This window comes from Chiloscyllium plagiosum, unplaced genomic scaffold (assembly GCF_037043375.1).
Source record: "Chiloscyllium plagiosum isolate Xiang-an unplaced genomic scaffold, Cpla_swu_hap1 HiC_scaffold_5, whole genome shotgun sequence".
Lineage (NCBI taxonomy): Eukaryota > Metazoa > Chordata > Chondrichthyes > Orectolobiformes > Hemiscylliidae > Chiloscyllium > Chiloscyllium plagiosum.
In genome coordinates, this window is record NW_028270143.1 from 71505176 (window position 1) to 71519905 (window position 14730).

The 14730-nt window shown below is 41.2% G+C and overlaps 1 protein-coding gene across 3 annotated transcripts in view; it reads right to left on the reverse strand.

The window, feature by feature from the left end:
* Positions 1-14730, reverse strand: part of efhb (EF-hand domain family, member B) — a 69292-nt gene that overhangs the window by 12459 nt on the left and 42103 nt on the right. For 2 of the 3 annotated variants that reach the window (XM_087987296.1, XM_043690212.2), the window contains 4 exons: positions 10860-11014; positions 6303-6510; positions 6043-6222; positions 317-498 (listed from right to left, as the gene is read on the reverse strand). In XM_087987296.1, the coding sequence (XP_087843422.1) occupies positions 317-498; positions 6043-6222; positions 6303-6510; positions 10860-11014 (725 nt within the window). The remainder of the gene's footprint in view (positions 1-316; positions 499-6042; positions 6223-6302; positions 6511-10859; positions 11015-14730) is intronic. The other variant, XM_087987297.1, reaches the window with a different exon arrangement.

Below are 14730 nucleotides of genomic sequence, written 5' to 3' on the forward strand. Positions count from 1 at the left end.
TGTAGATATCCTATTCAGATTTTATCTCCGCTCACTTTGAATTTACTTGCTATTAGACAGGATAACATCTGAATATAGTACTGAAGAAGGGTCAACAGGACTCAATTTTCTCCCAACAGACAATGCCAGACCTGCTGGGTTTCTTCAGCAATTTCAGTTTTTATTTGTTTCAGCTCTCCATCATCCACAGTTTTATTTAAATATAGCCATCTCTTTAATTTCTGATCAATGCAGAAAATTATTCAAAACTTCCTTTATTTATGTTTTGCCCTTGAACTAGGTAGAGAGAGTTAAAAGATCATTGTCAATGATTTACCTCTTCCTTGGATCTATCCATGAACATATCCTTCTCGAAAACCTCCCTCTGGGCAAACACAGAAGGATTTAGCAATGCAGAAGCAGTTGCTTCATCACCATAGTTAGTTGTATCACTGATACGACGAAAGCGAGGGGCTGCCAAATCAGTACGTATTGTAGGTACACCATAAGTTTGATAATCTGTCCAGAATAAAACTTTTGATTATCACATCAAAGAAATTTTAAACAAACCCATATTTAAATAATAGATCTACACTTTCCAAACAATATCATTAAAAGGAATAGTAATTCATTTCTCCATAATATGGTTATTGGGTATAAGTTCATAACTTTCACAGACCATAGAACAGTACAGCACAGGAACAGATCCTTCGCTCACCATGTCTGTGCCAACCATGATGCCATTCTAAACTAATCCTACCTGATTGCACATGGTCTGTACCCTCTATTCTCTGCTTGATCATGAGCCTGTCTAAATGCCTCTTAAACATTGCTATTGTATTTGCTTCTACACCTCCCTTGGCAGCATGTTCCAGGCACCTTGAATCATCGAGTCAGAGATGTACTGCATGGGAACAGACCTTTCTGTCCAACTCATCCATGCTGTCCAAATATCCTAAATTAATCTAGTCCCATTTACCAGCATTTGGTCCATATTCTCTAAACCCTTCTTATTCATACGCCCATCCAGATGCTATTTAAATGTTGTAATTGTACCGACCTCTACTTCCTCTGGCAGCTCATTCCATACATGCACCACCCTTTGTGAGAAAATGTTGCTCCTTAGCTCCCTTTTAAATCTGTCCCCTCTCACTTCAACCTATGCCCCCTAGTTTTGGACTTGGCTATTTCCCCTATCCATGTCCCTCATTACTTTATAAACCTCTACAAGGTCACCCCTCAGCCGTACCATCATTTGAAAACTATTAAAATTTCTCCAATCTCTGCTTATAGCTAATATACTGCAATCCAGGTAACATTCTGGTAAACCACTTTTGGACTCTCTCCAAATCTTCCATATCCTTTCTATAGTGAGGCAATTGCACACAATATTCCATTTGTGGCCTAATGTAAGTTTTGTATAGCTGCAACATTCAGTTACGTTTTTCAGCTGTTATCAGTTATTCATGATATTGCAACTCTAGACAAGAAAAATCAAGCAAAAGCTTTAATAAAAGGAAAATATTTCCAACACTGGAAATTTAAAATGAAAACAGAAAATGCTCAAGATTTCAGCAGTAATTCTGAAGGTGCTTGACCTGTTGACCTAAAACATTTGTTCTTGACTCTCTCATAAGCACTGTTAGACAGCTGGGTATTTCCAGCATTTTCTGTTTTTAGTTAAGCAGAAACGTTATCTTCTTGTATCTATATCACGAAGCAGTTCAAACGAAAAAAAGTATTAATCATAACTAGAAATATTACATAGAATTATTTTTAAAAGAACTGAAAGGATTTGATTCTTAACTGTAGCTTCTTTTATAGCATTATTTAAAATACTTCCTACTTTCTTAATTTTTATTAGTCTTTTTGGATACATTTTCGCCTTCATCGCATCCTGCACTGAGCTTCATACCCATGACAGCATAAATCAGAAATCCACCAAGTTAGCCCCATAATATACTATCCATTCAAATTAACAGATGGGATCTATTCCCTCAGGTACATTGGAGGATAACGATGAAACGTTTTTTTAGAATTAGAATTCCTACAGTGTGGAAACAGGCCCTTCAGTTCAACAAATCCACACCGACCCTCCAAACAGTATCCACCCAGACCAATTTCCCCACATTTACCCCTGACTCATGCACCTAACCTATATATCCCTAAAAGCTATGGGCAATTTAGCACAGCCAATTCACCTGACCTGCACATCTTTGGATTGTAGGAGGAAACCAGAGCACCCAGAGGAAACCCACGCAGACACAGTGAGAACGTGCAATCTCTACACAGACAGTGGCCCGAGGCTGGATTTGAACCCAAGTCCCTGGCGCTGTGAGGCAGCAGTGCTAACCATTGTGCTACTATGCCAGCACTTTTTATGGATGTGTGGAATTTGGACCCGGAAACATTCACAAACTAGATTTGAGAATTGTGGACCAATGTATTACAAGAAAGTAGATTTTTAGAAAATGGTTTTGTGAAAGAATTGAGGAACAAATTGCCAGTGGTGATGCTGGAATGGAATGCAATGGTTCTGAAAAAGAGTTGGATGGTTCCTGTTAAGGTAAGGCTGCAAATTATTAAGTCCAAAATCACTAGAAGGAAACTAATGGAAATTTTGGAAGAGTAAGCTAGTTGGATTAAAAAAAAACCTGGAATTTCCAGGGGACTTCACCCCCATCTCCTGCAGTGAGACTGACAGACACCCTGTTTGCAGGTATTGTTTGCCAGTATGACATCTATCCAAGCATTGATTTGTCAGTTAGTTTCTTAAAGGATAATGGCTCAGTTAAAAGGTATTTAGATTTGATGGGGATGGTATTGTTCTGTATGCTGATAAGGTGTGGAAAGGCAGTAATGGGGTTGAAAGGGTTGTTTTTAAATTTGGATACAACAAAATCACGGTTTTATGAAAGAATGAATGAAACCGTGTTATAGTAAATAACGGGTTAGTAAAGGGTTATGAATGAATGAAGGCGAACCTGGCGTGAATGAATATAGCGAGCTGGTGAGTGAGTTAATAAAGATAGCCTATAACACAATGTCTCATAACACAATATCTCACACCAGCCTCCAAGAACCCTTATGACACATCTCTGATCTACTATAGGATACCTCCTTATTTCCATGATTCGGAGATGCCGGTGTTGGACTGGGGTGTACAAAGTTAAAAATCACACAACACCAGGTTATAGTCCAACAGGTTTAATTGGAAGCACACTAGCTTTCGGAGCGACGCTCCTTCATCAGGTGATTGTGGAGGGCTCGATTGTAACACAGAATTTATAGCAAAAATTCAGTTACATCACACTGCAAATTTTTGCTATAAATTCTGTGTTACGATCGAGCCCTCCACAATCACCTGATGAAGGAGCGTCGCTCCGAAAGCTAGTGTGCTTCCAATTAAACCTGTTGGAATATAACCTGGTGTTGTGTGATTTTTATCCTTATTTCCAGACCTCAGTGCACATTGCCAACTATCATTACAATATTGCAACAAGGATCCACTGCACTCAGGGATATGCATCCAGTTATGGACTGGACCAGGCTACATCTCCAGCCTGCATGCTTGCTGTCTTAGCACTCACTATCTGAATGCTCACAATATCCTTGCCTTGTTTTTTTCAACCTTGGTCCTCAGCCAGAGATACAATGCCCACAGCAGTGCTGTTTGGCTGTGCAGTTTAGTGTCAACACAAAGCCAGAAAGCATGTTTTGGTTGTCAGCAGTCTTCAGTCAAGTTGACCAAGATAGCCTTCCTTCAGGGGGTCCTGGCCCATGAAGTCAAAGGCAGTCTCTGATAGCAGTCCATGGTGAGTCACTGACTTGGGATGTCCAGAGTCTGGAGTCTCTCCTCATAAGGAGTGAGACACCAATTGCCGAGCAGCAAACCGTCATATCTTGACTCTTTCTGCCCTATTGTAAAGTAAGAGGGAGGTATTAAGAGAAATGAAAGTGGGTGGCACAGGTATTACTTTTGGTGCAGGTGGGGAGGTGTCCCAAGTAAGTGAGTAGGCAATGCAGTGGATATACAAAGTTGGTGATGGCGGAGAGTTGGCAGTGGACAGAGTGAGTCAGGAGAAATATTGAAGGCAACAGGGACAGAGTGTGAACCTTGTTGGGAGGAGGATGCAGTGGCAGAGACAAAGTGAGTGTGAAGTTCTGGATGTAAGTGTCCTCGTTGAGCTGGAAGGTTCATTTTCAGATGTTTCGTCACCATACAATGTAACATCATCAGTGAGCCTCCGGTGAAATACTGGTGTTGATGACCCGCTTTCTATTTTTGTGTTTAGGTTTCCTTGAGTTGGTGACATCATTTCCTGTGGTAATATCATTTCCTGTTCTTTTTCTCAGAGGGTGGTAAATGGTAACGAAGTCAATGTGTTTGTGTCCCTATATCAAAGACATCTGAGAAAAAGAACAGGAAATGACACCACCACAGAAAATGATGTCACAAACTCAAGCAAATCAAAACACATAAATAGAAAGCGGATCACTAACACTAGTGCTTCACCGGAGGCTCACTGATGATGTTACCTGGTATGGTGACGAAACCTCTGAAAATGAACCTTCCAACTCTGTGAGCCAACATACATCCAGAACCTCAACCTAAGCTACAAATCTTCTTAAAACTCGCTGAATGTGAAGTAGCAGAGAGAAGGCAGTGGCACTTACACCAGCAGAGTGAAGAAGGTCATCCACCGTCTTCCCACACTACATGTGTTCCTCCACATGGCTAATACTGCATTTCCCTGGTAACATGCTTAAATCAGGCTGACATGGCTTGATGTTGAGATTGTTTCTGCTGATCCTAAGGGAAGAGAACAGCCTGTTTCTGAGCCTGTCTATTCACCAGGACCTCCAGGTCCTGCCCACAAAACAAGGCATCAATTTTCCTTTCACTGCCTCATCCAGGGTAAATGTCAGGAACCATGCAGGACATCTCTGGACTAATAGTTTTAGTCCAGGTGCACAACAGCCTTTTAAAGATGTGCTGCTCCCAGGAATGCCAGTCTATTCCAGGTTTTCCCAGCAGTAGTGAGCTGTTCGGACACAGCAAGTGGTAGAATCAGACTATAATCGGAGGCATGTATCACATAGATGGGTGAGGTAGGTCAGTAGTTAATGATGCAAGTTTGGTAAGATGTAGCAAGAGAACTCACTAGGCCTTGCAAAGAGAAACTCTCCATGAAACTCAATAAAATTTACATTTCGCCACAAAAAAAATTAAATTTGGCCCAGACTGGTAGCATGGAATTAATTTGGGAAGTATATACTTGCAATGTGTAACTCTGCAAATAAAGGTAAGGATTAACACTAGCTCTAGTTCTATCCTCACCAACTGACTTTCTGGATTATAACAATATTGATTAAATTGCTAAATTATAGGTGTAATATCTAATACCTAGTTAACCTTTAGCTACATGAACTAAAGCGTCTATTTCGAGGGGTTGAATTTCATATCAGGTGATGGTGCAGAATGAGTGATATTGGATTGGCTGCTCCACAGTATGTAAAGTTTAACGCAACTGAATATCAGCTACTACATATTGTGGGCTGCCAATCCAATGCTGCACATATTTACACTAATTAGATTAGATTACATTACAGTGTGGAAACAGGCCCTTCGGCCCAACAAGTCCACACCGACCCGCCGAAGCGCAACCCACCCATACCCCTAACCTAACACTACAGGCAATTTAGCATGGCCAATTCACCTGACCTGCACATCTTTGGATTGTGGGAGGAAACCGGAGCACCCGGAGGAAACCCACGCAGACACGGGGAGAATGTGCAAACTCCACACAGTCAGTCGCCTGAGGCGGGAATTGAACCCGGGTCTCTGTGAGGCAACAGTGCTAACCACTGTGCCACCGTGCCGCTCAAATGTCCAAGACAAATTTCTATCCCAAAATACAGATTACACATAATACAAATTCACATGTTCAATAAGTAATCATCAAACCATGAAATCATATAGTTCATAGAAAAGCAAAATTGACCACGTTTATAAAATAAATGGAACATAGATGGAAAACAAACTTAAGTATAGCTACTTACCAGATGGTGAATAACTCCCTACAACTCCATTGATCAATGACGACGTTTTCCAATAATGTCCATTAGACCTATCTTCCTTTCTAGTTATAGTTCTGAGCGTCTTGGCAGAGCTTCCAATATCTAATGGGATAATATCTTCAGATGCGACCAGCCCACTGCCTTCTTCAGTTGGCAAGTTTCCTGATGGAAAAGTCATTTCTGTTTACTGAACAGGCATAAGATTGTTAAAACTATAATCAACCAGTTCAAAACACTTGTACCTTTTGTAATAATCTTTTGTTCAATTTCTCCCAAAGGCATTTTATCTTTCCAATTCAGAAAATTTGCAAACTCCAAGAAGTTAATTGTTCCTTTCCCTTCAGTATCACAGTATTCAATTAATTGGTCAATCAATTTGGGGTCTAAATTTAAGTTAAACTGTATGCAGACATCTCGTAGTTCTTCGCGGTCAATTTGTCCATCACCGTTCTGGACAAAAACACAAAACAAAATAAAATATCAGTGTTCTAAAATGGTGTACCTTATTTTTTCTAACCAAAGGCAGTACAAGTTATCTGGATTATTTTGCTCAATATCTGACTACATTAATGTTAAGATGTTCATATGCACTACTCACGGGTTAAAAATGAATTACTAAAAATAACTACAAGTAACAAAACCTGCACATTTTCACTTAATATTGCAACATTATGTTCCTGACCATTCTAAAGGCTTACTGCATGTGGCAATTTAGAAATCAATACTCTAAGCCTCAAAAATTCCCTTCAAAAACAGGGATTAATTATACATTGAGTATGAGTCAGCATAGATATGGGTAGTCGTCATTTTGACATGGGGTTTGCACTGAAAATGAGTGTCTTAAATTCCCACGTATCTTTGCAATATCTTGCCATGATCACTTGCTTGATTCCTTCCATCTGATTACAAAGTAGCAGTAAGTAACATGCATTTTGGTGATGAAAAATGGAGCCTGATTGTGTATGTGAGTCATGGCTCAGAAGAGGGAACAACTTGTACGCTAATCATAATTTTTCAGACCCAAGAAATAGGCCTGAAACATTGGTTCAACTTAATATCACAACTTACATGTAGAGGTATTCAAGAGTCCAAATGGTATGATTTTCCATCCATTTAGTTTAATGGGCAAGAACTCCAGGTGAGTTTGGGGATGTGGGAGTAGAGGGAAATTGCTGGGAGTTGGGTAGCATTTACAAACAGCTTTTCATCGCTGGTGAAGCTCAGAAATTGAATTTAAATGGTTACACTTCTTGGATTTTTCTGTCCTCAATTTGGGTCGAAGAAGCTATTTCTCTCACATTGGTGCCAGCCAGCTATTTAGCTATGAACCACAAAGAGAAAACAACAAAATACAGAGGCTTCATTGACCAACACGACTATAGAATTCAAGTTGCAGGGTAAGGAAAGGCAAATTTATAAAGCAGGAGCTCCAACTCCAAAATTTGACAGCACAGTCAGACATCACAGGCCTGCACATAACTGGCTCATATGCAAGGACATGCATTATATATTCAAAGGAAATTGTGAACACCAGAATTCTGGCTGGTTGCCAGTCAAAGCATGTTGCCAGCCAGAATGCAAACTTCCAGCACAACAAATCACTTAGAATCAGTGGCAGATTATACTAAGAAGTAACATGGTGCAAACTCAGGCTGTCAACACACAGCAAAAGAGGAAATAAACACAGTACACAAGCTTTCACATACATGTAACGAGGGCAAAAAGTGACCATGGTATGGTCAGAAAATGGTACAATGTTATTTACCACCAACGTGTCTCAGGAGTCAAGGGGAATAAAAGCAAAGATCTCATTCAGAAAAGAGAAAGGAATTGCAATAATGCAAAAGACATTCCAGGGAATTTTTCTCCAACCCCAAAACAATCAAGCTAATCACGGGTAAGTTATGCTTCAAAATCAAATAACTACCAGCTTATGTTCCATGAGTTAGAAATCTTCTCTCTCTCTGGAACTTGTCAAGTTTCCTTCCAAAGTACTGAATGTTGAGGTCAGCTGGTCAAGATAACTCTGATTCCCTGCAAAGAGTTACATGTATAAGCATGTGACCTAGCTTTCTGTCTTTAGATTTTATGCACCTTTCTCTAGTTCTCACTATGTATGTCCATCGCATCCATATTGAACAATCCATCCAATTCCCTCATCATATCCCCTTTATGCCTGATTCTGTTCAAGTAGCTCTAACTCGAAGCCTGTCCTCAAAACTAATGGCTGTAAAATAATATATTGTTCTAGTTACCCGACTAAAGTAATCTTGATCATAACAGTAAACAAGAAAAATGAAAACAAAATATATTGCTTATTATAATCAGACAAAGGGAGGGGGAAAGAATGGTAATGTAGTGGGAATGTCAGTAGATTAATAAGAGACCCAAGCTTATGTTCTATGGAGATGTGATCATATCCTAGCATGACAGCTTATGGAATTTAAATTTGATTCATAATTCTGGAACATAAAGCTTGATTCAATAATGGTTCCAACAACAAAAATATTATCAATTGTCCCACCCAGATAACCAAGATGAAAAAGGAATCTGTCACCTTTACCCAGTTGGCCTACATGTGACACCAGATCCACAGTAAAGTCATTAACTCTTAACTATCTGCAATGGTCTAGCAAGTCAATCAGTTTCAAGGTCATTTAAAGTTAGACAACAAACTCTGGTCATTCCAGTAACAGCCACATGCCGTGAAAGATCAGAAAGAAAAAACGCTGCAAAAGACTGAATACTAGATGCTGGAGTTTCCTTGTCGGTGAGACCAAGACAAACAGTTGGCTCAGCTATCTGGCTGGAAGACCAGCCTCCATTTCCTCCTTCTCCCATTTTTTTCTCAGGACAGAGAAAGAAGTATGATTGCTCCTATTAAGGACCTGATATAAATCACTGTGGCTCATGAAAGAGCCTGTATCCATTAAGTGTTATTAATTTTAGGAAACATGGGTAGACTTCAGCAGCTGCCTGGTGTCTGGGGCATTATTTGGAGGAGAGAGGAATTTAAAAGTTAAGTAAAAATGATTCTTCAATTTGAATGGGTGTTTTTCTATTGTAGTTAAGTTCCATTGCAGGTTTAAGGACTGCCAGCATTGGACTTGGCCATTTCCTGGCATCTCTGGGCATTGCAGCAGTAGGCAAGACTGTTTGGATTCCAAGTTGTCACCTATTTAAGACAAAGATGGAGAAACAGACTTTTTTTTCTTTCTCATAGCATTGAGAGTCTTTGGTATTCCCTTCCTCAAAAGGCAGTCTACGTAGAATCTTTAAGTATTTTGAAGGCAAAGGTAGATCACCAAGGAATAAAACATTATTGGGGATGTGCAAGAATATAGAATTGAATTAAAATCAGATCAGCCATGATGGTATTGAATGGCAGAGCAGGCTTGAAGGACAATGAAAAGAGTTTTAAGTCAAAGTAACCTCCTCTCTTCAGCTCCAATGGGAGAACATTTCTTCAGCTCCAATGGGAGGACATTTCTTCAGCTCCAATGGGAAGGTATAGCACCTCGAAGTGATGGAAAGGGCAAATAATCCACATCTACAAGGCACAAGTCAGGAGTGTGATGGAATACTCCCCACTTGCCTGGATGGGTGCAGCTCCAACAACACTCAAGGAGCTTGACACCATCCAGGACAACACAACCCATTTGATTGGCACCACATCTATCACCATTCAATCCCTCCACCACCAGCGCTCACTAGAAGCAGTGTGTAATATCTCCACGGTGCATTGCAGAAATTCACCAAAGATCCTTAGACAGCACTTTCCAAATGCATGATCATTTCCATCTAGAAGGAAAAGGATAACAGGTACTTGGGAACACCACCACCTGCAAGTTCCCCTCCAAGCCACTCATCACCCTGACTTGGAAACATACTGCCGTTGCTTCACAATCATTGGGATAAAATCCTGGAATTCCCTCCCTACTGGCATTGTGGATCAACCCACAGGAAGTAGACTGCAGTGATTCAAGAAGGCAGCTCACCACCATCTTCCCAAGGGAAAATAGAGATGGGCTATCAATGCTGGCCAACTAGTGATGCCCAATTCCCACAAATGAATTTTTAAAATTAATCAAGCTGGCAGGCATCAATGTGATACTCATGCCTACCTCACTACCTTAACAATCAAATTCTGGGCAGGAAGGTCCATGGTCAACATTGCCAACTTGGCACCAACTAAGGCCTTTCTCTGGTCAATCACTGAAAAGCCTCAATCTGCCACCAATCTGATCAACTTTGTTCCCAATAGGTGAAAAAAGTTGCAGCCTTCCTGAAATGTAAAACAAGGCAGTTTGCTGAATGGGGTGGGTCCAGATCTTGAGTTATCCCAGTCTGGGGGCAATAAGCATCATAGATGAGGTCTTGAAAGGTGGCTGCTGGAAACCTCACCAATCCCTTGGCCTCCCTCTCTCCCTGCCACCTCTCATGTGGTTCCCCATCCTTAAAAACATCATACCCTCCCTCTGAGTCCTGACTTTAGTTCTGTATGCTGTTGAGCTAGTAGCCTGGGCCTTCCACATGGCACTGCTGTTCACAGAGCCTGCTGGCCTGTGGTTGGCTGGCAGCTTCAAGCGGGGCAGGTTATCACTATCTGCGAACCTGATTGGCCAAGATGTCTGCCAGGACATGACTTAAGTATCTGACTGGCACTTAGTCTAATGGGTTCTCTTGCCACTAGGCAATGGGGATATCACACTTTTAAAGATGCTGTCCCTATATTTAGATAAAAGAAATGTAAAATCTCAGCCATAGCGTCAGAATAACAATAGTACTAAATAATTTACCTTGTCGTAATGTCGAAAAGCTTCAAGAAGTGATTTGAAATTGTGGTAGTTAGCTTTCATCAAATGCTGGCGGAGTGTATTGAAGATACCTTGATCCCTATCATTCCCTCGGAGGAAGGTGGCAGGATTTCTGTAGTAAATAAGGTCCCCAACACCTAAAAAATAATGCCTTCATTGAGATGAGGCCAAGGTTAAAAGAATTTTGAATACCCACAAAATTGACAAGAATAAATTTCTGTGAATGTGTGGCATTCAGAATTCATTGATACATCAAGATGAAATTCACATGATTCTGTCTTTGTTTTGCAGCTCGCATTAATCAAATATATAACTATGTGCTTCCGACTATTCCTATCTGATCTTAGTCTCTGCATCCATGTAACACTTTTGTCCCACACCATGTCTCTTGGTCGAAAATGCAATCCACTTTTCATTTTCTAATACCTTAGCATATTAATTGTCTTTCCTTTCCATCATAGAATCCCTATAGTGTGGAAGGAGACCAATTGGCCCATTGAGTCCACACTGATTCTCTGAAGAACATCCCACCCTAACCCCATATCCTGCATTTACCCCACACATCCCTGGACACTATGGGCAATTTAGCATATCCAATCCACCCAACCTGCACAGCTTTGGACTATAGGAGGAAACTGGAGTACCCAGAGGAATCCCATGCAGACATGAGGAGAACATGCAAACTCTACACTGACAGTCACCCAAGTCTGGAATCAAACTCGGGTCCCCGGCGTTGTAGAGCAGCAGTGCAAACCGTTGGGCCACCATGTCACCTACATACAGACACAGAGTCATAGAGCTTTACAACACAGAAACAGACCGTTACTCCAACTCGTCCATGACGACCAGATATCCTAGGTTATTCTAGTCCCATTTGCCAGCATTTGGCCCATATCCCTCCAGATACCTTTTAAATGTTGCAATTATACCAGCCTCCAACAATCCCTCTGACAGCTCATTCCATACCCACACCACACTCTGCATGAAAAGCTTTCCCCTACTAAATCTTTCCCCTCTCTCTTCAACCTATTTCTCAACTCCACCACCCCAGGGAAAAGACCTTGGCTATTCACCCTATCCATGTCCCTCATGATTTTATAAACCTCTATAAGGTCACCCCTCAGCCTGTCACTCCACAAAAAGTGCCCCACCTATTCAGCCTCTCACTATAGCTTAAACACTCCAACCCTGGCAACACCTTTGTAAATCTTTTCTGAAACCTTTCAGGTTTCACAACATCGTTCCTATAGCAGGAAGAACAGAATTCCACGCAGTATTCCAAAAGTGGCCTAACCGAAGTCCTGTATAGTCGCAACATGACTCCTACACTCAATGTACTGGCCAATAAAGGCAAGTATCCCAAATGCCTTCTTCACTATCCTGCCTCCCTAGGAGTCCACTTTCAAGGAACTATGAGCCAGCATTCCAAAGTCATTTTGTTCAGCAACACTCCCCAGGACCTTACCATTAAGTATTTAAGTCCTGCCCTGATTTGCCTTTCCAAAATGTAGCACCTCCCACTTTTATAAATTAAACTCCATCTGCCACTCCTCAGTCCATCTGATCAAATTCCTGTATTCTGAGGTAACCTTCTTCGTTGTCTACTCCACCTCTAATGTTGGTGTCATCTGGAAACTTACTAATCATACCTTCTGCGTTCACATCTAAATCATTTATATAAATGACGAAAAGCAGTTACAATAATTATAACTCTAAATGATGCCCAGGAATAAATGATAGTCTACCAAAGCAATTAAGAACAATGCTTTCAACTCATTTGAGTTGATAGTCTTAACGTACAGTTGACATAAACTGCTTTAATACAGACCAGAATAGAATCCCTACACTGTGAAACAGGCCATTCGGCCCAATGAGTCCACAATGACCCGCCAAAGCATCCCACCCAGACCCATCCCCCTACCCTATAACCCTGCATTTCTCAGGGCCAGCGCACCTAACGTACACATCCCTGAACACTATGGGTACTTTAGCATGACCATTCCACCTAATTTGCAGACCTTTGGACTGTGGGAGGAAACTGGAGCATCCAGCAGAAACCCATGCAGACACAGGGTGAACATGCAAACTCCACACAGACAGTCCCTTAAGGGTGGAAGCAAACTTGGGCCCTTGGCACTGTAAGGTAACAGTGCTAGCCACTGAGCCACGGTGCGAACCCAGATTTTACGTTTCAGGCAGATACTTATTTTCTGAGGTCCAAACCTACCAAAGACTTGAATGATGCTTCTATTTTGAAGAAGATGTTTCTGGTCAGCAAGTACGTCCAAGAGATGGAGCTGCACACCCAAATGTCAGTGCCAAAGGCAGGCAGCAGCCAGCTGACATTCAATGTCACTGAATCCCCACATCCTGGGAGTTAGCATTGACCAGAAATATAACTAGACTAGCCACATAAATACTATGGCCACAAGAGTAGATCAAAAGCTAGGAATACCAGAGCAAATAACTCACCTCTTGAATCCGCAAAGACTGTCCACCATCCATAATACTATCGAAAATAGGAACAGGAGTAGCCCATTCAGTCCCTTCCCATAACCCTTGTTTCCCCTCTGAATCAAGAATCTATCTATCTATCTCAGCCTTAAATACACTCAAGGAGTGTGGCGCACAGCTCTCTGTGGCAAGAAGTTCTAAAGACTCAATCGTCAGACAGAAGAAATTCCTCCTCTTCACAATCTTAAATTGGCACTCCTTAATTCTGGGACTATGTTCTCTGGTCCTAAACCCTCCGCTGAGGGGAGCCATCCTCTCAGCATTTATCCTGTCAAGCTCCTTAAGAATCAGTGAATCACTGCAGTGCAGAACGAGACCCATCAAGTCTCCACTGACCCTCAAAAGAGCATATTGCCCAGACCCAGCCCTTGACCCTTCCCCACAATGCTACATTTCCCATGGCTAGCTGCACATTCCTGGACACTACAGGGCAAGTAAGCACGGCCAATCCACCCAACCTACATACCTTTGGACTGTGGGAGGAAGCCAGAGCACCTGGCAGAAACCCACATAGACACAGGAAGAATGTGCAAACTCCACAGACTATCACCCAAGGTGGAATCAAACCTTGGTGCTACAAGGCAGCAGTGCCAACCACTGTGCCACCACTCCATCCCTAAAGTGATCTCAAGCTCCCCAATGTTGGAGCCGACGGAGTGAGGAACATCATTTCAGCTTGATGTTACCAGAATCTGGAATTCTTTTCCTAAAAACCACTTTTGATACTAAGTAATTGTAAAATTCAAATCTGGAATTGATAGATTTTTGTGAGGCACTGCTATAAAGGCTTATGAAACCAAAGGGCGTAGATGGAATTACAATACAGATCAGCCATTATCTGACTGGATGAAAGAACAGACTGATTGGCCTTCTCCTGTTCCTATGTTCTTCCTTGTTTCTTCACCTTCAAGTTTTTAAAACCCAAGTGTAATATCAAGAAAAAACTGTTCAGGATTTACCAGGATTTCCTTCTGTTACTCTTTTCAACCTTGTTAAAAAGTTGTATTTTCGGCTTTGGCCCTTTAAATGGTTTCTAGTATATTAAAATAAAAACGTCACTAATCCTGCCAAGCATAACTCACCAATCTAAATAATATATTCAGTACAACATATAACCACCCTAATAGTTTCAGTATTGTATATACCAACATTATTAAACCTTTAATGCCACACATTCACTTCAGTGTCAACTGTGATAACAACATCACATGTCATTAAAAACCAGTAAATCTGGCTTGAGCTGCAAAAATAATTTCTGTCTCTCCTATACTTCATATTGTTTATTTATGTTCCATATATAAAGAATATATCAATTCTGTTATTGGCAACCAGAAGTATA